This window comes from Parasteatoda tepidariorum, chromosome 2 (genome assembly GCF_982258835.1).
Source record: "Parasteatoda tepidariorum strain Cologne lab strain chromosome 2, Ptep-v5.0, whole genome shotgun sequence".
NCBI classification, from domain to species: Eukaryota; Metazoa; Arthropoda; class Arachnida; order Araneae; family Theridiidae; genus Parasteatoda; species Parasteatoda tepidariorum.
Window position 1 is genome coordinate 16595161 of NC_141756.1, and position 21697 is coordinate 16616857.

The 21697-nt window shown below is 27.9% G+C and overlaps 1 protein-coding gene across 2 annotated transcripts in view; it reads left to right on the plus strand.

The window, feature by feature from the left end:
- LOC107448832 (gamma-aminobutyric acid type B receptor subunit 2) overlaps positions 1–21697 on the plus strand; it is a 292812-nt gene that overhangs the window by 225278 nt on the left and 45837 nt on the right. For both annotated transcript variants that reach the window (XM_043051303.3, XM_016064184.4), the window contains exons 11-13: positions 513–645; positions 1841–1948; positions 9347–9469. In XM_043051303.3, the coding sequence (XP_042907237.3) occupies positions 513–645; positions 1841–1948; positions 9347–9469 (364 nt within the window). The remainder of the gene's footprint in view (positions 1–512; positions 646–1840; positions 1949–9346; positions 9470–21697) is intronic.

Here is a 21697-nt window from a genome sequence, read left to right on the forward strand (position 1 = left end):
ATCAAACAACCAAAAAATTTGAAAGTAACTTCAAACAAATATTAGTGACATTCAAATTCATTCCTTGAAAGTACAAGGGCAAAGTAAAAAGAAAGCAATTTTCCCTTTTCTTCGCCCCTTTTGTTATTTATTTCCTTTTTAATGGGTAGTAAGTGCTTTATTACTGTTTTGATTAAATGTCAGCTTGTCATTTTATTTAATAAAAGTGTCTTTAATAAAACTTTATAAACGATCTAGGATTTAAATGGATTTTTTTAACGATTTACTAACTTAATGATTTTTTTCGTTATAGAGTAAGTTTGAAAATTACCCTCATATGTGCAAACGTTTCCACCGTATGTCAGATTTATAAAATTTTGTTGTGTCTTACAATTTTTAAAGAAAACATACAAAGTCATTTTACAACACAATAGATGGTTTTGAGTTTTCTTCTTCCGTGTTCCAAATTATTCTACTATACCATTTAATGTTTTTTTTAAAAACAATAGTAAGTATACCTTATTTATTTACAGGTATATAAAGATGTCCAGCCCATACTTAAATAATATAATTGTAGTGGGATGTATGTTAACGTATACTAGTGTTATTTTACTTGGAATGGACAGCGGAATTAGTAACGAAGCCAATTTTACAAAGATATGTGCTGTAAGTATACTTTTTGAACAATGGTCGAAAGTAGTGCACTTCAAGTAGTGAAACTACTGCTACTTTTTTCGTAGTTTGTAGCGTAGTGTGCTACTTTTAAAAAATAGTGTACTGAGTAGTGTGATACCAAAAATCAGTAGTTTGTAGCGATTCCTGTCGACTACTTTTTACGTTTTTAGTATATGAACAGGGTTCTAGCACAAGTAATTTTTTGAATTTGACGGATATAACTCTTCCCGGGTCTGTCAAAAGACGCAATTTTGAATGTCCCTGTGGCTGTGAGTTAACAAGAACTGCGTATTTAGAGTTACGTATAACTAATATTTAAGGTAGCCATGATGAATAATAGATAATTTATCTCTTTGGTCCTACTTTCACATGCGAATGTAGGCTCGTAAAACATTGAAGATATTTCAAAGGCAGAATACATATTTTCGGTGTGCTTAATTTCTCAGAAGAAATAAAAGAGCATTAAACATTTGACCAAATTACAATCATGTCATAATTTATTGTATTTGATAGTTTATTTCATAATTTAATAACATCTCTTAAATTAAATATTAGCTGTCAAGAAGGACATAAAAGAAAAAATTCGAAAGAAATGTTTTAGAATTACAAACTGACTCATGTAAACGTGAATAAATATTTCTTCATAATTATTCGTGCTTAATGTAAACCAATTTTTTTATTAAACACCTTTTTGAACATAATGTGTAAATTAATTTCTCAAGTCGTGTAAATTATGCAGGTGTAAATTAATTTTTCCTGCAAAGTTCGGTTCCTTAAAGGAGTGAAGTAGACACTAGTATTCCAAAGTAGTTTGTAGTCAACTACATTTAAAAAAAGTAGTTGTAATTGTACTTTACTACATTTTTAACAAAGTAGTTGTAGTAAACTACAAAAACTACAGTATTACACTACAAAAACTACAGTTTTAAACTACAAAAACTACAGTAGTAAACTACAAAAACTACAGTAGTAAACTACAAAAACTACAGTAGTAAACTACAAAAACTACAGTAGTAAACTACAAAAACTACAGTAGTAAACTACAAAAACTGCAGTAGTAAACTACTAAAACTGCTGCAGTAAACTACAAATTTTTTCCGACCACTGCTTTTGAAATGATTGTGTATTTGCTTGATATTGCATTTTCTATGCGTGTTGTATGCATTGACATCATATTTTTGTTTAGGCGAGAGCGTGGGTTTTGATGTCTGGATTTACGTTTGCGTTCGGCTCCATGTTCAGCAAAACTTGGCGAGTTCATGCAATCTTCACAAATATTAAGCTCAATAAAAAGGTAAGATTTAACAATATTACTTTATAATTTCTTAATTCGCTGTAGTTTTATTTATAGAAAGTTATGATTTGAACCTTATAAAAAGTGAGAATAATGAAGTGAGAATAGTGAGAATAAAGTGCCATAAGAAATACATTATAAAAAATTTAGTGTATATGAACACTTAAAATAGTGGCAACTATAATTTAAAACAAAGTTCTGTTTTCCCAAGTGTACGCACTACACAAAAAATCAAATATAGTTCCTGAGGTAGTGGACAAAAACTACTATGACTTTTACACTACTAGATGTAAAGTAGTAATCACCTTGTTTGTTATCAGTAACACAAAAATGTACAATTACAGAAGGCTATGATACACATAAGATTTAGCAAAACTATTTTTATGATACAATCTAAAGCAAAAATCATTGATTTAGGATGCATGATTACAATGTTTCTTAAAATAAAGTTAATTTGTAAAGGGGTCAGCAGACCTTTCAAATGATTTTTTATTTATTTTTGATACTTGAAACCTTTTTCTTTCGTGGGTCAATTGTACTTATAACCAAATTAATATATTAAATTTCAAATGAAAATATTACACAATTCTGAAGATAATAATTAAAACATACTTTCAAATAAATCTAATTTCAAAATATTTAACTTGTAGTATAGTAGTAGTTTAAAACTTGGTAATGAATAAGATTGAGAATAAATGTTGCATGAAAGGAGGCTTAAATGTATAAAAAAAGAATAAAATTTAAAATTTATATAAAAATACTCTTTAATCAAAACCTTTGCAGTTAAAATTTCATTTGTGAATTTATTTCAAGTAATATTTGTTGAAGAACTTATTTGTGGAAGAAATACTAAATTAAAATATTTTGGAAGAAATTTGTTAAGGAAGGTTTATTTTTCATGACAATTACTTACATTATTAAACTTTTTAATGTATTAATAAATGTTTTACATTTTTTTAATGAAATTTGAAATATAAAGTACCTTATACGCACAGTTCACTCATTTATAATCAATACCGATGATAAAATATTAAAATAAATAAAAACCATTTTTAAGAGTATGGTGAGAATATAAATATCTATTTGAACAGAGCTTAACAAAGAAAAACTGGATAGAAAATAATTATCATAAAACGATTTAATACAATTGGAAGACTTCTGTACTTATCCTTTTGATCTTATATAAACTATGAATTATTTGTTACTAATTTATACATAAATTTGCAATAATTACCATTTTAAACTATCCGTTTATCAAGATTCATTTTTGTTTTATTCTCATCATTAGAAACATTTACAATGTTTAATCTTAACTCAACATATATATATATATTGAAAAAACCAAAAAACTTTTATTAACATTTAAAAATTGTTAGTTTCGAAAAATTAGCAATAAAACATCATGATAAGCTTTATAAATAATATTCAATTAAACGTCTTTTATAAAAAAAACTTGAATGCAAAAACTATTGAAAGATTTAATGAATTTTTCCATTTTTTATTTAAATTTATTTAGCTATATTGAATAACAATATAAAAAATTGTCCAACAACAAAAAGCTAATTAACTGAGCTTGCATTTTTCCAATAATTAAAGTAAACTAATTAAGTTTGATTTAAAAACGTGCATTTTTTAAAAAGAAAAATTATTATGCATTCATTAATGAACTTGAGATAAAACAATTTCTTTATGTTTGAAATATAAATCAAATTTCATCGCATCTTGAATAAAAACAGTTTTCATCAAAATTAAAGTTAAACAAAGGGATTAGCTATCTTAACGAACTGCTGCATTGCTTAAAAATTATTTTTCTTTAGGATGCTAAAACAAATAAGATTAGTTTGTGCTAATATTTTCCGACAACTGCAATTACTTTAGAGTCTGAGTAATGCATAGACAAGCAAAACCAATATCTTTATTTCCTTATTTTGCAAATAATGCGGAAGGGTTAAAAAAATAAAAACTTTTATTCCTCCAGTTTCATTTTAAATAAAACTCAGAGGATATTTCGCAAATCTTTGTCATAGGGGATGACTTGTCGAGTAAAAATCAAAAAATGGATGAATGCAGTTTTAAAATATAAAGTTAAACTTTACTTTCCGCTTTAATAAATCTCAATTTATTTGTAATTTAATGCATTTTATTGAAAATGATATGAATCAATTTTAAAACATTTTAAGGCTGAAGTGAAATTTTTTTCTAATATTCGCCGCTAAATTTAGTGAATCCCTTATTAAAGCAGTTGAACTTTTTTTATACTGATAATTTTAGAGTAATTAGCGTCAATTAAATATAAGCTTTAGAGAATTTCAGAAGCAACCTTTGTTACACTATTGCTCTATTAAAAAACTTTCTGATGGTTAAATAGTGGTACTTTTTTAACTAAATACTATTATAATAGGTATTGATAAATTTTTACACAGCAGAAAAAGTATGATCAAAACTACTAGAATAATCGAGTTTTTCGGCACTATGGGAACACAAAAAGCAGCGATATTAACAATTAAATATAGTATATTAACAATTAAATATAGTTTGTAATGCATGTTAAAATCTGGTTTATGTTGTCAAACTCGGTAATTTCATCATCATACCTTAGAACATTATTTATTATTTATGGATATTATTTTTTCATTAAGTTTACTTTTCAGTTTTGTACTTTTTACGTGCAGTAATAAGAACTGTAATTTAGAAAAATAGAATTTCCAGTAAAACATAGAATGCGGGCTTTCCTCATTTGTACCATCAACTCAAACGTCGCGTTTTAAAATTGCGTTCTAATAAATTGATAATCGATGTCTAAACCTTTTTAAAAATACATTGTTTGCAATATTCTTGAAAAATGGAAACAATCAATTCACGTATACTTACCATAGTCGCATTGATTAGCTAATTATCTTTTGCTGGCATTTAATCGAAGATAATATAGATTATATAGAATGGAGGAAAAACATTTCAGCTCGCTCCTCAAAAGTATTTAATAAATTTTTTATAATATTTGACGTTAGTTATTATGACACTCAATGCTGAAGTCTGAAAAGGTTCATTATAAAAATAGACAGATCATTATAGGCGTTTTGGCTTTCAAAAACAACCTACAGGCTTTTCAAAACTGGTAGGAAGCGGTCACGTTTATGTTAAAGGTAGTCTTAGCATTTATGATTTTCTTAAAGAAAGAAAAACTTTTTTTTTGATTTTCCCGTAGAATTATAAAGTCATTCTTCGCAGATAATATGGATAATTTAGTTTTTCTTTATTTTTTGAAAAAAAATTGAGCAAGGATCGTGACAAAAAATATTTTGACTCTCAATTCCCAAGTTTGAAAAGGTTCGTCACAAATGCATTTTGAGTCTAAAAATTAAATTATAGAATTTTTAAAAATGACAGAAAATTGTCACAATTGTGTGGAAGTGAAAATTTATTCTTTATAATTTTTGTTCTATGAAATATCAAATAAAATTTTCATTTCTCCTCTTCCATAGAACCTTGGAATCTAAAGTCTTTTTCCACAGATGAAATTAATAATTTGTATTTTTTTAAAATTTTTAAAACATGAAGAGCTGAAAATAATGTATTAAAAATATTTAATCTTTAGTTTAAGAGGTAATTCTACTTCTACTATGCCATCAACATTGTTATTGTTTTTTTAAAGTCGACTGTTATTAAAACGGTAAAATATTATTTATATCTTATTAGAAAAATAATGCTAATAAGAATCTTTAAAAATAGAAAGAATCAATAATCTTATACTTAAGTACATCCTCAGCAACAAATAATGCATGGTCGAAAGCTTCTATTATATAGGGGAGAGTCGGGTAGCCCCGCCCACCTAAGGAGTATTGCTTATATTTCTGTATAATTTTGAGTAATAATCAATATTTTTGTATGTTTCTATTGTTTTATCATCTAATTAAATACTGCAAAAAGATTAAGCCAAAAAAGAATAGTTTAACTTAGAAATAGAAATTAAAAATAGAAATTTAAAAAAACACGTTTTTCAGCTCTTTTCAAAATGTGTCGGGTAGCCCCGCCCAGTTACAAAAATTATGTTTTTTAACTGTTTTTTCAGGTGTAAATGAAAGTGACCAATGTATTGACAATAGATAAACCTCATTTATCATTTTTATCACAAAATTATTTTATTTATTACACATTTATGTACTTTTAGTGAATTTTATCATTTAATAACAATAATTTAATAACAGCAATATTTGTTGTTAAAAATGCATATAACATTCAAATTTGATGCAATAAAATAATAATCTTTGCAACCGTACATTTATCGTCAAAATAAAATTGGGCGGTGATATCCGACATTCATATGAGCGGGGCTACCCGAAATCCAATTTTTTTTATAAATTTGTAATTACTCGAACAATTTTTCACATACAAACTTCCTTCTTTGTGCAAATTAAACTTAAGACTACATACTTTAATGCTGTATGTATAGAAAAAATTATTTTTTTAGTATTAAAATGAAGTTTAATCGAAACATTCAACCCATTTTTCTTAATTTCATGCCTACTGTATTCAACATATTTTCAAAACTATTGTTTACCATATTAACAGCTGCATAAATACTTGAAACTTTGAAAATAATATTTTTTTAATATAACAATTAACGTCCGAAGGCCCATCGACTTGAAAAAATATTCTATACATATGAAATTGACAGTGGGTGGGGGTACCCGCTGGGCGGGGCTACCCGACTCTCCCCTATATTGTATTAGAAAAACAATATCGTTAAGATTCCTTAAAAATAGAAACATTCAATAATCTTATGCTTAAGTACTTAATATAAAAGTAAGTAACTAAATGTGCGTAATATAAATGTTAAGTACGTCATATTAAAAAAAAAATTATTAAAAATTTTAACCATTAGTTGAAAAGGTCATTCCACTTCGTCTATGCCATCCACTTTGTTGTTTTTTAAAATCGACTGCTGTTAAAACGGTAAAATATTTATCTATATTGTATTAGAAAAAAATATTGATAGTATTCTTGAAAAATAGAAACAATCTATAATCTTATGCTTAAATACATCCTCAGCATTTGAATAATGCAAGAGCAAACAGGGTCGAAAAAATTCTATATGTATCAGTAAAGAAACATATTAGCTCCTGCAAAGTATTTTAATAGATTGTTTATTATGTTTGACAAAAGTTATTCCGGTACTCAATTCCAAAGATTGAAAAAGCAAAAAAAACGAGACACACGTCATTATCTGCATTTTGTCTCTTAAAAACAACCTTTACAGACTTTTCAAAAATGGCAGGAGGAGATCACTGTTATGTGGAAGAAAGAATTCCTTCTTTATGATTTTTCCTTTTTCCGAAAAAATAAATAACTTTTTTTTTTCGTCTCTCCGTTTTTTTTTGTTATTCTGCACAACCATGGAATCCAAAGTCATTCTTTTTCGACTGACATGAGAAGCTAAGTGGAAATCAATACGCTAGATTGATTCTCTTTTGTTGGATTTTTTTTTCTCTCCACACGTCCATAGAGAATTTCTTCTTTGGGCTATGCGACTTTTCTTGTAGCTGCTTTACCGCAGTTTTGAAATATTTAACGGTATTCAGCATGGACTGAACAACCCCAGATAGGCAATAGGATGATAAAAAAAAAGTTGCCATAACCTCAAGCATTTCACTGTCGGGTGTATCAACTATTTACTTTTCAATGAGTTTAACGACTAATATAATTAATGAGAAATAAACTACAGTACAATCTCGAATTTCAATATCTCGAAAACCTTGTTATGTTAAAAAAATATTTTTCTCCTTGGCATTATATATCCATCTAATGTTGATTTGAATTCTTGTGTCGAAGAGTTTCTTCTCAAAATATCGTTACGTCGAATTTCTTTCGAAATAGAAATTGACTTTTTTCGGAAAAATCACAAAGTAAGTTTGTTGTAAGCCTATTCTTTTCTATTTAATGCAAAATTATTTTTGTCTTGCTTTTAAAAATAAAATTATCATTGTTGTATTTAGACGTATAATCAAACAATCATTACATACTTATTTAACAGTAGTTATTCTTATGTTTCATGACTCGACTTTTCAGAGTAAAATTTTAGAATGCCCTTTTCTACTTTTTAGATCAGATTTTGTTCTGACCTTGTTATCTCGAAAACTCGCTATTTCGAAATTTTTTTAAGCGTCCCTTCAACTTTGAGACATCGAGAGTGCACTGTATTTATATCAATAAAGCTTAGCTTTAAACCCGATCCACCCTCGCAGAAAGTACTGAAGTCTCGAAGTGCGTGTTCTATCAGTACAAGAAAACAATGGATTGCATCGATGAACAAAGAATGAAGCAATAACAAGGGTGACCCTGGGTTGCACTGGTGTAAATGTACAAATGTAAAGATGTGCTGTTTATGGAGCTCTAAGCCGCTACTAAAGAATGTTCAGTAATCTGGATTTTCAGATGTTAGGTGCCTAATAAGACAAAACAACAAAATTTGGAGCATGATATATGAATATGAATTCTGAATGAAGGTGAAGATTTTACTAATCAGAAATGTTCAAAGTTGAATTAATTTTGAGAATGCAATTTTGAACATAAATAGTGAATAAGTTATGTGTTGTAGATTATCATATTGATACTCCTTTTTGTTGAAAAGTTATTCAGCTATTGCTATCTAATGCACACAGTGTGGAAAATTAAAAAAAAACAGACACCAACCTAAATAACTTTTTACCTAATGATCAGAATAGCTCTTGCGAAATCAAATTTTAAAGAAAGTTTAATTAAATCTTGTCTTTTGCCATGTAAAACTGCAATTGTTAAAATGATGTAAGAAATTGCATACCTTACGATTCAATTTTTTTCGGCTAACATTAAAGAAAATAATAAAAATTAATAAATATTTAATAAGAAATTAATTTTTAACCGGAACTATCTTCGGAAAAACAAATTTTATAATTGTGTGCAAATGCTTTTTAATTCGCTTACAAAATGTTCGAGACATGGCGAATATGCCATAAGTGAAGTTAACATTGATGGGTCAAAACATTGGACTACTTTTCTGATTAAACTAGTGGAGCCATATTTTCCAGATTACATTTAATAATCTTATTTTGGGGGTCAAAAATCCGAAACAGTAAGAAAAAGGTAGGTTTTTTTTTTTTAAAAAAAATTACGTTTTTGTGTTTGATTTCGTATCTTAAAATATCGTCTGTGCTAATTAATTAGCATATTGGAAGTCACCTCTTCAAACCATTAAGATTGAGTCCTGGAATGTGAAGATCCAAACATTAAATCAAAAGTTATTCAGGATAGTCCATTTTTCATTTTGTGCACTGTACATTAAGCATTTTCTTTCAAATGTGTGTAGCAAAATTCATAAGACTTGAATACAAACATTAACAAATGGTTTCTCTTTAATTTTAGATCATTAAAGATTACAAATTGTTTATAGTTGTTGGAGTATTAGTTATGATAGATGTTATAATTCTCATAACATGGCAAACTGTCGATCCTTTTTATCGTAAAACTACTAATGGACAACCACTGGTAAGTAAAATTACTTGAATTCATTGTTATTTATTTTATTTTTATCCCAATTCGTCACAAGACCATAATTATTATAAAAATCTGTAGCCCTTATTACTGAACTACTAAATGTGTGTAATTACTAAAAGTCTGTAGCCCTAATTGCCTATTAACTTCGTTAAGTCTTACTTAAAATTTTATTTTAAAATAGCTGTTTCTAGCACAAGTTTCATCACTTATAGATTAAACTTATTATTTAAGCAGCAAAATGCATGGCTGCCTTCTTCTTAGATTTCAGTCACCTTTTAATACAGATCTACCTATTAGTATTACCTAACATAAGTAAATAAATAAACAAACTTATTGGAATTGTTAAAGTGTTGCCATTTATTTTCATACCAGTGAAACAAGATTTAAATTATACTAATTATATTATTTACTAATTATATTATAAAATGTAATTATATTATAAAACGTAATATAAAATTTTGTTTGTTGCATTGTCTTATCGAAACTGAGAATACATTCATATGATTTATTTTTAATAAAACTACTAATGCTTAAAGTAAAACGCTCTTCTTTTTTTTAAAAAAGAAAGGTTTATCAAAATAAATAGACGTATTACAAACATATCAATAGAAAGTTCATGAATAATAGGACATAAAATATTAAAATATTCGTTTTTTTATTATCACCACAACAAAAAGCTTATTTTCAAGATCCATCCATTTTATGACGGATATTTATTAAATATGTCTTCGTAGTTTTATTTAAATTCAGAAAGGCTGAGAGAAGACGTTTGCTTATTACATATGTTACCTACGGTGCATTGTTTGCAATGCAATTTTAAGCCAATTATGAATTATGAGAATACACTTTTTACCTAAACATTATATACAATAACAAATAATCATTAGACAAATTATGTTAGTATAGTTAATTGGAATATTGGACCTTAAACTTTAATAAAAAATATCAGTAAAGAAAAAGCCGAATGCATGGCCCTAAAACTTACATAAAATTTACTTTTTTTACAACTTACCGGTTTGTCATTTGTCGTTGCACAGAATTATTAGACATTGCGAGAAATACCGGATTCTCAACTTCGCTTTTACCATTTAGAATATCCTTTTACTTATTTCTCTTGCATCTTCGTTTAAGTTGAAAGCATATATAAAGAATCCATGAAAAAAGCAGCGATAAAACTAAAATAATAAATTTTCGAAAATTCAATTTATCCGAAACAAGATATCACCTCCATACACCATTTCCAACTTTCTCTCTTGCCCAAAAGCTCCAAAGAAATCTTAACCATCCCAATAACTCCATTTTTATTTCTATTGACAAAAACAGTCAATATATGTCATTCCAAAAGAAAAGGAAAAATGAAGTTATGGAAGTTTATGTCTGAAGTTTTCTGTGCTGACCGATTGACTTTTGATTCACTCGTGGGCATTTGATTTCCAACCTAAGAAAAAGCTCTTACTTACCGAACAAGAACTGAAGATGTTGTTGTACAAAATAAAGGGGAAATGAAACAGGAAGTTAGAAAAATGAAATGTTTGGTGCTTCGGAAAATTGTGTTGAAACTTCTTTACGAACGGTTTACTTAAATTCTCTAGTAGGAATTGAATAGGAGTAAATGGAATTTCTTTATTTCATCTCTGTTTACATTTAAATTATCTATTTAAACAGGCAAATAGTAGTGTATACCAACAACTAAGAAAATTAAAAAGCTTTCAATTCTATTAAACACATGCAGCTTTTCAATTTTTTTTTCTGAAATACTTTAAGAGCTTAATCTACTTTATACAAGACGTAAGAAATTAAATAAGACTATGATGTGTTTGGACCATTTTTTTTCTTAAATTTTCATTTCCTAAATAGAAGTTTTCTTATCATTCGTTTAAAAATAGAAGCTAATGAAATATTAAAATTATGTAAGATAATGAAAAAAATTTATTAAATATCATATTTTATTCGTTTTGCAAAGTTTTATTAGTCGGTTGTTTAGAACATGTGGAGTATGTTCAAAATATTAATCCCTTATAACCGCTCAAAAAAATCTATATACACTCTATAACAAAAATATTGACGCACCAAGAAGTAATCATCCGATTGCTTTGAAATTTCGTATGCATGAATGTTTTGAACAGATATGGCAGGAATGATGCCGACTGGGGACGTATAGTCTTTAGCGACGATTCCGCTTCCAACTATGTGCTGACGATCATCGAAGACGTGTTTGGAGACGCATAGGGCAGAGAGGGGATCCTGCTTTCACAATTGCACGCCACACCAGCCCTCAACAAGGCATTATGGTCTGGGGTGCCATTTTCTTTGACAGCCGGACCCCTTTAGTCGTCATTAGAGGTACGCTTACTGCACGGCGGTGCGTCGACGACATCCTAAGACCTGTTTTGCTACCGTTCCTTTTGCAGCGCCCTGGGCTGGTTTTTCAGCAGGACAATGCCAGACCACAAAGTGCACGTGTTGCTATGAACTGTCTGCAAGCTTGTCAAACTCTTCCTTGACCTGCCAGATCACCAGATCTCTCTCCCATCGAGCACGTCTGGGATATGATGGGAAGGCGACTAATCTGGCACGGAATGTTGATGACTTCGTTCGACAATTGGATCGAATTTGGCAGGAAATACCGCAAGAGACCATCCGGGAGCTTTATCGGTCTATGCCACGCCGTATGGCAGCTTGTATCCAGGCTAGAGGCGGGTCGACACCTTATTGAACTTGTTACTGTAACTCTGCGATAAATTATTCAATTGTTCTGAAATTTTAATCATTTACTATTCTCTACATTGTCTTCCTATCCACCAATTTTTGTTTCAATCGGACAACTCCTTCTTGGTGCGTCGATTTTCTTGTTATAGAGTGTATAAGTTGAATAATGCTGAATAATGCAGGATCCAATGAAATCGTTGACAAAACGAAAGACTCATGCTTCAAATGAATCAACCAGTCAATTAGAAATGAAATAAATTAGAAATTATTGTTGTTTTTTTAATGAACGTTTTCTAATATGAGCTATAAACCTCTATATAACATAAAAATTATTTATATTGTTGTCTGTGACAATTTTAGTAGCTGGAAAACTACAGGGTAGGATCCAGCTTTTCCACAATTATTTCCATACATTTTTGGTTGCGATCAGGATAAAGTTAACAAATTAACCAATATTAATAATATATTTCTTTATTAAGAATGATTTTGATTGATTTTTAAATGAAGAGTTTAAAACTAAAAGAGTTGTTTCTTTATTATGTTTCTTTATTATAATGTCATTTTATCATATTACCTTAAAATACTACACTTAAAGACAAACTTTTTTAAATAGGTGACTAAATTCATTAACCTTTTTTTAAAAATTATTTTTTCGGTGCAAATTATGTAATATTGTTCTATAAATTTCAAGGAAAGTGATTCGGTAAAAAATTGAGAGTTTCGATCTGTTTCATGCACAATGTGTTACTTGCATGAATTGTATTCCATATATTAGCCTGTTTGGTAAACGGAAATATTAAATTAGGGTTGTCCACTTATAAAATTTGTGATAACACAATACCTTTAATTTTAAATATTATTCTAAGAAATAATTTCTAAGTGAACTTATTTATGTTCATTAATAGATCTAAATAGAATCAAAGAAAATATTTGTATTTATTCTTTTAAAAAATAAAAATTTACTTTTTTAAACCAAAAATAAAATTGTATGCCCATTTCAGGAGACTTAACTATTATTCAATTTGCCAAAAGCGTAAAACATGTGATGACGTAGGCAATTTTTAATCAAATTGAAATTCTTATTTTTGAAAAAAATCTTTTAATCTGAAAATAATCAGAATATATTTTAGAAAAATACTTTTAACTATATTGAAAGCTTCTCTTGTTTGCAAAGTGAAAAATATTATACTTAAAATGTTTCTACAACCTTAAGATAACGGCCTCATTACACAAAATAAGGTCATTGAAACATAACTCTTATTTGCTATATTAACGTCGAAATAAATAAAAGTTACTATTTTAACTTCAAATCAAACTTCTAATCCATCATCATTAAATGTCTCCCATAGAATCTCTATAAAAAATAAAAGCTTTCGTTAAGTAAAAGGAATCTTTGGTTTTTAGCTCTTGTTTTTCTATCTTTGCTGTTACTTAAATAAAGAAATCGAGTGTCTTTATTGAAGATTTCCTCCATTCTCAGTTCCTTTCTTTTTTCTTTCTTTTCTTTCAATCGTTTATTTTTCTAGCGATTTTCTATCAGTTAAAAACACTATTGTGCAAAAAAAAACAAGAACAAAAAAAAAAAACACTTGTATTTTACAGCAAAAGTTGCGGTGACCGCGACTGCCAGCAGGTACTGTAAGACTTACAGCAAATTTAAAGTTTTAAATATTACAGTAGACTGTTGCAAAGCTGTTGTTTTGAACAGACTGTTGTAAAACTTAAAACAAAGTTGCTGTTTTGAATATTACAGCAAACTTAGGTAAAATTTACAACTAAATTACTGATTTAAACATTACAGCAAACTGATGTAAATTTCACATTGTAGTGTGAATACTACAGCAACCTGTTGTTGATGTCCCAATGTGTTGTTTCTGGCAGCGAATACAACAGTGTCAATTGACATGTCAACAGTTGTCAGTGACAGTGACTCAGTCAGTTGACAGTGTCAACTGACTGAGGATGAACAGCAACTGCACGGACTGAACAGCACTGATAGTGCACAGCACTATCAGTGCAGTCCATCCTCAAAAAGCTGCATAGTGTCTTTAACAAATAAAAGATATTTCTCGATTTTTTTTTCTTTCAAATATTGTTTCGTTGGGCAAATGCTTGATTAAACTGAAGTCATTGTAAAAATAGGAAATTAAAGTCAATAAAGCATATAAGTTATAACAAATTTCTTATGGAATTGCTTGCACTTCCATAAAAAATTACTATCTAAAGAAATTGCTTTATTACTCTTTCTTATTTTAATATCAGCATTTTCTGAAACGACACAATAAAGGATATAAAAATTTGTACTCTTCATTTTCCTTATTTGAAGGAAAAATTAAAAATTCAATCTTTATATAAAGCATGACTTCAACACCACTATTTCGAAAGCAGCCTTAGTTAAACTATTAATTTCATTTTTGGCTTGCACACGTTCTGAAATTATAAATCTAACATAAAATATTTTTTTAAAATTGAAGACAAATTTTAACATAAAAACTACAAAAATTTTATGTCACTCATGCAGAGAACTTTAAAAATTTCAATATATAAATATAAAAATAATTTTTTCCTGATCAATAAGATGGTTACTTGTGTTTCAGACTAAGACCTTTTTAAAAATAATTTAAATATACGAGGGAAGGAATTTAATACATTGTTTCAAATTGCTTTTCTAAATGAAAAATACTAAACATTATTTCGTAAATCATGACAAAATAATAAATTTAATAAATTCACTCTTAGCTTTTAGTTCAAAGCTTAGCTAACATTATGCAAAATCTATATACAAAGTTTCAAAGAATTCTACAGATTTAACTTTTTCTTATAATGTCTGTTAGCGTAGAAAGTTTTGTTTTTTATAATCAACTTTTTTTTTTGGAAAATGTATTTAAAGTATGTAATTGCAAAAAAAACAAAAACGAAAAAAACGTCTGTCAGCATTTAAAAAAAACAAATATAAGTTAATTTTTAAAAATTGGAGAAAACAATTAGGTATCTAATTAGCAAAAGTTCAAATAGAGACAATAGAAAATTAAAAATTTAGTCAAAATTGCCGATTTTCAACTTATAGGATACCTTACAACTTTTACTAGTCTAATTTAAAAAACGTAAATACTAAAATATGTCACAAAACTATGACTTCTGTAAAAATTTTATAACAGAAAAAAAAAATTTATATTCCTCTTAAAATACAATCCGCAGTCACATTTAGTTAAAATAGGATCACACAAAACATAATTAACATATGCTTCGATATATTCTGGAACATAAATTATAACAATTTTCTTGTGAAATTACTTGCACTGCAATGACTGTCAAAATGAATTTCTTTGTTCTTATTTTAACAGCAACATTTCCCTGAAGAGAGGATATAAGTATTTTTATTCTTCATTTCAGCTATACATTAAAAATCCGACACCAAGTTTTCCTTTTTTAAGAGTCTGATTAGAGTAATTACAAAAAGAAAGTAAAACTCCAACTCTCTTCCTTTCTCTTCATCTGGCTGAAATAAATATATATGTATTTTTTCCCCAAAGAAAAGCAGAAATCAATTTGCGTGCGTGATAAGTTTGCATATTTTTCCTCAAGGTTGAATAGAAAGAAACTAAGGAAGATGAATATTTTTCATTTTCTTCCAGAAGCTATGCTGTAAGAAAAGTAGTTAAGGAAATATCTTCAGGTTTCCACTCTCAAATGAAGTTTCAGAAAACTTTCGCAATGTTTTACAAAGCTAGAATTATTTGAACGACAAAAATAATTTATTTACGCGGTGTGCGATTCAAAATAATTGTGCGGGAGACTTTAGAAAGGAATTTTTAATTTTATGATTTGATAAAATATGCAGAATTTTTCTTATGACTAATTGACTTACTATATTTTCTTTTGCAAAGCGAAACGAATTTATTTTGTTTGTCAAGAACTGAGATATTTGAAACAAGTTTTCAGAGAAGGACACGGAATGGATGCAGTTATTTTATTGATAAATTTTCCACTTGTTAAAAAATAGATTCGTCAAAATTCAACTTATTATTTCTTATTTTCTCACATGATAAGTACGTGGAAAATGTTTTGTTATATTCAGAAAATTACTGGCTTCACTTACATGAGGATACCAAATTCGTCAAAAGCATTATATTTAAACCAAGCCTATCAATTCATTCACTTAGATTGTAAGGCAAATATATATTTATCTGATTTATTAAATAGAATATATTTGAAACAAGTTTTTTAAAAAGTCGTGACATAACTTTTAAATATGGTAGCTTGTGAGTTAAAACCAAAAAATTAACTACTGTATTTATATTTGATTCAATTGATTTAATTGAATTAAATTATTTTTTTAGCAAATAACTTTATATCTTAGGCTCATTTACTTACAGAATAAAAACTCAGTAAAATGCATCAAATTATTTTAGTTTTAGAAAAAAATCTTTTGAGAAATCCTCTAATTGTAATTTTTTTTTAAGTTAAGGAAACTATTTTCACTTTTTATAAAACAAAAATGAACCAAAAGCTGTAGATCTAATTCCATTTAAAGATTGATTGGAAAGTATTTAACAAAACAAAAAGGAGTATTGCCAGGAATTGAAACTGTGAAAAATTTTGATAATCGAACCTTTTGATAAGATGATTCCTGTATCATCCTGATACACTGGACAAACGGTTTCAAAACCAGAAAAGAAGTTCTGGAAAAGAGAGTTAGAGATGGCATTCAAATAACGAAGCAATTTCGTCGAATATGCGTAATTTAGTTAACAGTTGTCAGAAATTTCGAAATGCAGCTCAAGGATTCCAGAATCATTGAAAATAAAATTTCATATCTGAGAAAAAATTTTGCGATGTTATTTTTATCAAATTCACATTTATTGAACAAATGCATTAAAAGAGCGGTAATTTATGTTTTGAGAGTGCAATAAGGAAAATACTGAGCCGATCATGTTTACTCATACACATTAAAGTTATTGAAAAAATACATCAAATACTTTGTGTATTTATAATGCAGGAAGGGAAAGTGCAGAGAGTCATTTTTATCAAATTCATAATTGAAGTTATTGAACAATAACATCAAAATAACAGAAATTTATGTTTTGATAGTGAAATGAGAAAAATTGTAGAGATGATACGTCAATCAAGTTTACTCCTACACAACTAAAGTTATAGAAAAAATAACACAGAACAGCTAGAATTTGTGTATTGATAATACAGTGAAAGAATGTCGAGAGATGTTTATCAAATTCGAAATAAAAGTTATTGAACAAATACATCAAAAGAGCAGGAATTTATGTTTTGATTGTTCAATGGGCTTCACGAAAGTTATTGGAGGTAATGCGGGTGAGATTATTCTTGTTTTCCAGTGGCGCCATCTATTACCAAGAATTCGACTTCACACCTATACGTCACATCCGTTTATAATGTTAACCCATTGATACATCCATTCATTCATTCATCCACAGATCGTAATTTTGACCTGAACCAGAAAAAGATAAATCTCCAATCCAGTACAACCGGTATAACTTGTTATTGGAATATGGAGGACTTCGTGACCCGACAGATTCAACGTACACCAGTTACCATTTACTGCACGGGAAGTCAAAGTCGGCTAGATTCGAACTCCCATTCTCACGAACTCGAATCCAGCGTCTTACCTACCAGACTATTAAATTAAATTCCCATTCAGTTTGGAGCTCTAGTCAAAATTTGAGCACACTGGTTAGTCAGAAAGTAGTATACCGTTAACTGACGATGATATGGTAAGAAATTTTTTTCAGAGTTATGAAGCGATAAAAAATTTTATTGTCTTCATACACATAGCTCCATTAAGCACACTAGTTAGTCAAAAAGTAGTTAAAATTTTGATTCTCGAAAAAATATATTCTGCAATAAAATGACGATGCATCCTGAGCCTGACTATATCGGTCGAGAAATAGTCAGTACTTTCATTGACCACGAAAGTGCTGGAGAAGTTCAAGTGCTCCATGCATTCGAAAAGTGCAAAACATTTAAACACCAATTTAAACATTCATTTAATATATTTATATTTTAAAAACCAGGGGATAAATTAACCTAATGTATGTGCACCACAACTGAAAATTACACCTGTGAATGTGAACTATAATAATTCCCTTAGTTTAAATGCTTTTAAAAAAATATAAGAGCCATAATTTCATACTTCCAAAAGGTATTTTAATATATCCTTTAGTTTAAAACATTTTAGAGGTAATTTACTGTATTCTAAGGAAATAGTCATTTGTTTAACTGTTTAATTAAAACCATTAATGAGTATTCTTTATGTAAACCAATGAAAATGTAACAAATATCAATATAATTAATCTTCATATTTTTCTATTCCTCATATGAAACAAATTGTTTCTTTTTGCAATTAATAAAAAGCTAATTACTCCATGTGCTTTTTGTACGGAGGATTAAAAAATGCTAAAAATAAATTCCCATCTCCATCGCTCAGATGAATAGAAAAAAAATATTTTCTGCAAAATAAAAACTAGAAAAAAGTAAAACTTCAACTAAAAACTTTCTTTTCCATATTCATTAAAGACATCGTAGCTTAATTAGAGCAACTGCAGAATTGGTTGTTGCTAGAATCGTTTTATTACTTCTGTCGTCATCTCAAAAATGAAAATGGCGAAAGACTTTTCTCATTAAAAGGTTGTGTCTAGAACAATTTTTAGAAGTTTCTAACAAGGTAAATTTTATCGAATGTACATTTCAGGATAATTTTTGATAGCCAATAGCCTTTTCGGAGCAACTAAATAATGATTTTTGGATTGCTTTTAGAAAAGATTTTTATGTGAAGATGTCTTTTAAAGAAAATATCATTTTCAATTTTTTTATCTTGTCAAAGTTTCCAGTCTTTTTGAAAAATATAAAGCTTTTTTTTCAAAAAATGTTTTATTTAAAAATATATATTTATGCAAACTTTTAAAAAATGCAAATTGTTTACTTGACCAAATGAATCATTAACAAACCAAATTCACATTTTAGAATTTTCTCTCGTTAATGTACATGGACATTTTTTTTTAAAAAAAATGAAATTTTAAAGGAATAAAAAGTTTTTAAAAGAAAGTTAAATATCTTTTAAAAGAAAGGAATTATTAGTACCTTTCCAAATATTATATGAGAAATACGCTCAATTTTACCAAAAACCAGTATCCTTACACTAGATAAATACTGGAAAAAAATTATTATCTTCTTTACACGTTTTATAATTTTTTTATACATTTTACTAAAAGCTATACTTTTTATCCGTCTAAAACATTATGAAATTAAATATTTCCGATAGATATTTTTAATTAAAATTAATTAAGTTCTTAAAAATTATCATTTCAAATATTAGTTTTGAAATTGTGTGCATGAATGTTTTGATTCTCTTTATTAGTTAAAGCGACATAGAAAATTATGCAAAAAGTGAAATTTACATTAAAGCACAAATCTTTTAATCACTCTCTTTTTCGAACTCATGGGTTAATTTTTTCCCCTCCAAATTTAGGCTTACCCCATATTTTGACTGGAAATTTGAATCCATACAGGTCAAGTTATTTCTTTCAAGAAAAAAATTTCTTTTTGATTTTTAAAATGAATTATTTTTGATAGCTACAATGTTACAAATTTAGATAGAGAAATATACGCGTTTTTGTTGCCTCATAAGAGAAGTAAATACGTAGATTATCTCTAACAATTGAGAATGCATATTAGTATATAAAAACACAATTATTAAAACAAACCATTTTAGTCTTTTGTTTCCGGTTGAAAAAAATACGAGATGCATTTAATGTTATTTCTAATTAATTTATGAAATTTATTTCACACAAAGATAATGAATCTCTAAATATTTCATGAAAATTTAATAGCATTACTAGTTGCTAGTTAAACTTTACTCAGAAGTTAATAAATTAAATGTTTCGATCTTTCTGAATTTACCTTAATTAAATTTTATTTGGAATCGAAAGCGTACATTTTTATTATAAACACTAGCTGAATTCCTGTTCTTAGTACGGAGTGGGAAAAAAGTAAGCAATCAATATATCAAACCAGAACAACCCTACGAAATCCTTCTCAAAACTGATATACTTGTATCACCACCTTTAGTAAAGCTAAAATAATTAAATTTTTTAAATTTAATATCATATTTAGTCGCTCCCGGTAACTTTACTTTATTAGATGAAGCTAAACAGGTCTTCAGTAGTTCATCCCATATAAATGAAGATATTCTGCGTGTAGAATTTTTTGGAATGAGGCTGTTGTGCCATGACAGCTCTTGGCAGTCAAAAATTATCATAATCGCCAAATTTTTTTCCGGTGCTTAACCCCTATGACTTTGAGGGGGGCAGTAATAAACCTCTTTTCACAGAATCTATATCAAAAATTTTTAGTATTGATGTAGTTTTCATGCTAATCAAATGTACTAATAAATTATAATTTACCTACATTTCTAATTTTGGTACCCATTAAAGCTGCACTTATTACCGTAAAATCAGTACTACCTATAACCGAAATTAATGAAGCATTATTGGTGTCAGTAATAATATGATGATTTTTTTCTTTTCTCCTAAACGAATTAGTGCTATTTTTATATTAATTTTGTCATATAGCAATTAGAGTTTTTTTTTTATTTCAGTTAATTTATTCAGTTATTGCAATAATTAATTAAACATCATTGACGTCAATGAAAATATTGCAATTTTTTACATTTGTCCTAAATGAATTAGGGCCATTTTTCTTTTAATTTTTGTTTATAGCAATTAGAGTGTGTAGTTTTTTTTTATTTCAGTTAATACTTCTTGCCAAAATTAACTAAGCATCATTGATGTCATTGGCGAAGGGGGTTAGGATCCTGGGCTAAATTTGAACCTTTCAGTCACCATCCAAACTTCAGGAAGATAGAACAAGTGATTCTGGAATTAAAAGAGAGACACACAGACAAGCTCTTCATATTATTATTATAAAAGAGGCAAATTCAAAAATGCAAACGTTAAAATGCGACGCAACAGTAAAAAAAATGAGGTGTAACATAGTTAATTTTCTGAAATTAACTGGAAAACCGTAATTGGAGTTTATAGTTACGAATGATTCAAATTTACTACTAAACCAATAAGTCGGGTTGTTTATGCAGATTCCGAATTATTTAAGGAGTTTTCATGTGTGATTGAACATGTAGGGAGAACTGAATGTTACATTTCCCATAAAATAGTTTTATTGACAAATTTTAGACAGGTGAATATTAGATTTTTTTTTATATATAAACAAACATAACAAAAATGTATAACAAAAATGAGTTGGTTTTTTTTCCATCAGTAACCATGCAATTTACATTTATTTACAGAAGAAATGGAAAATTAAAAAATATTACCGTTACAATATATTATTTTATATGATTACTTATGGCGTGCAATAAATCATTTCAACGAAAATAATAAAAAACTGTATCGAAATAAATAATGAAAACATTTTAATATTTTTGGCAATTATTATTGTAGAGCATGGAATAGTTTTAATGAC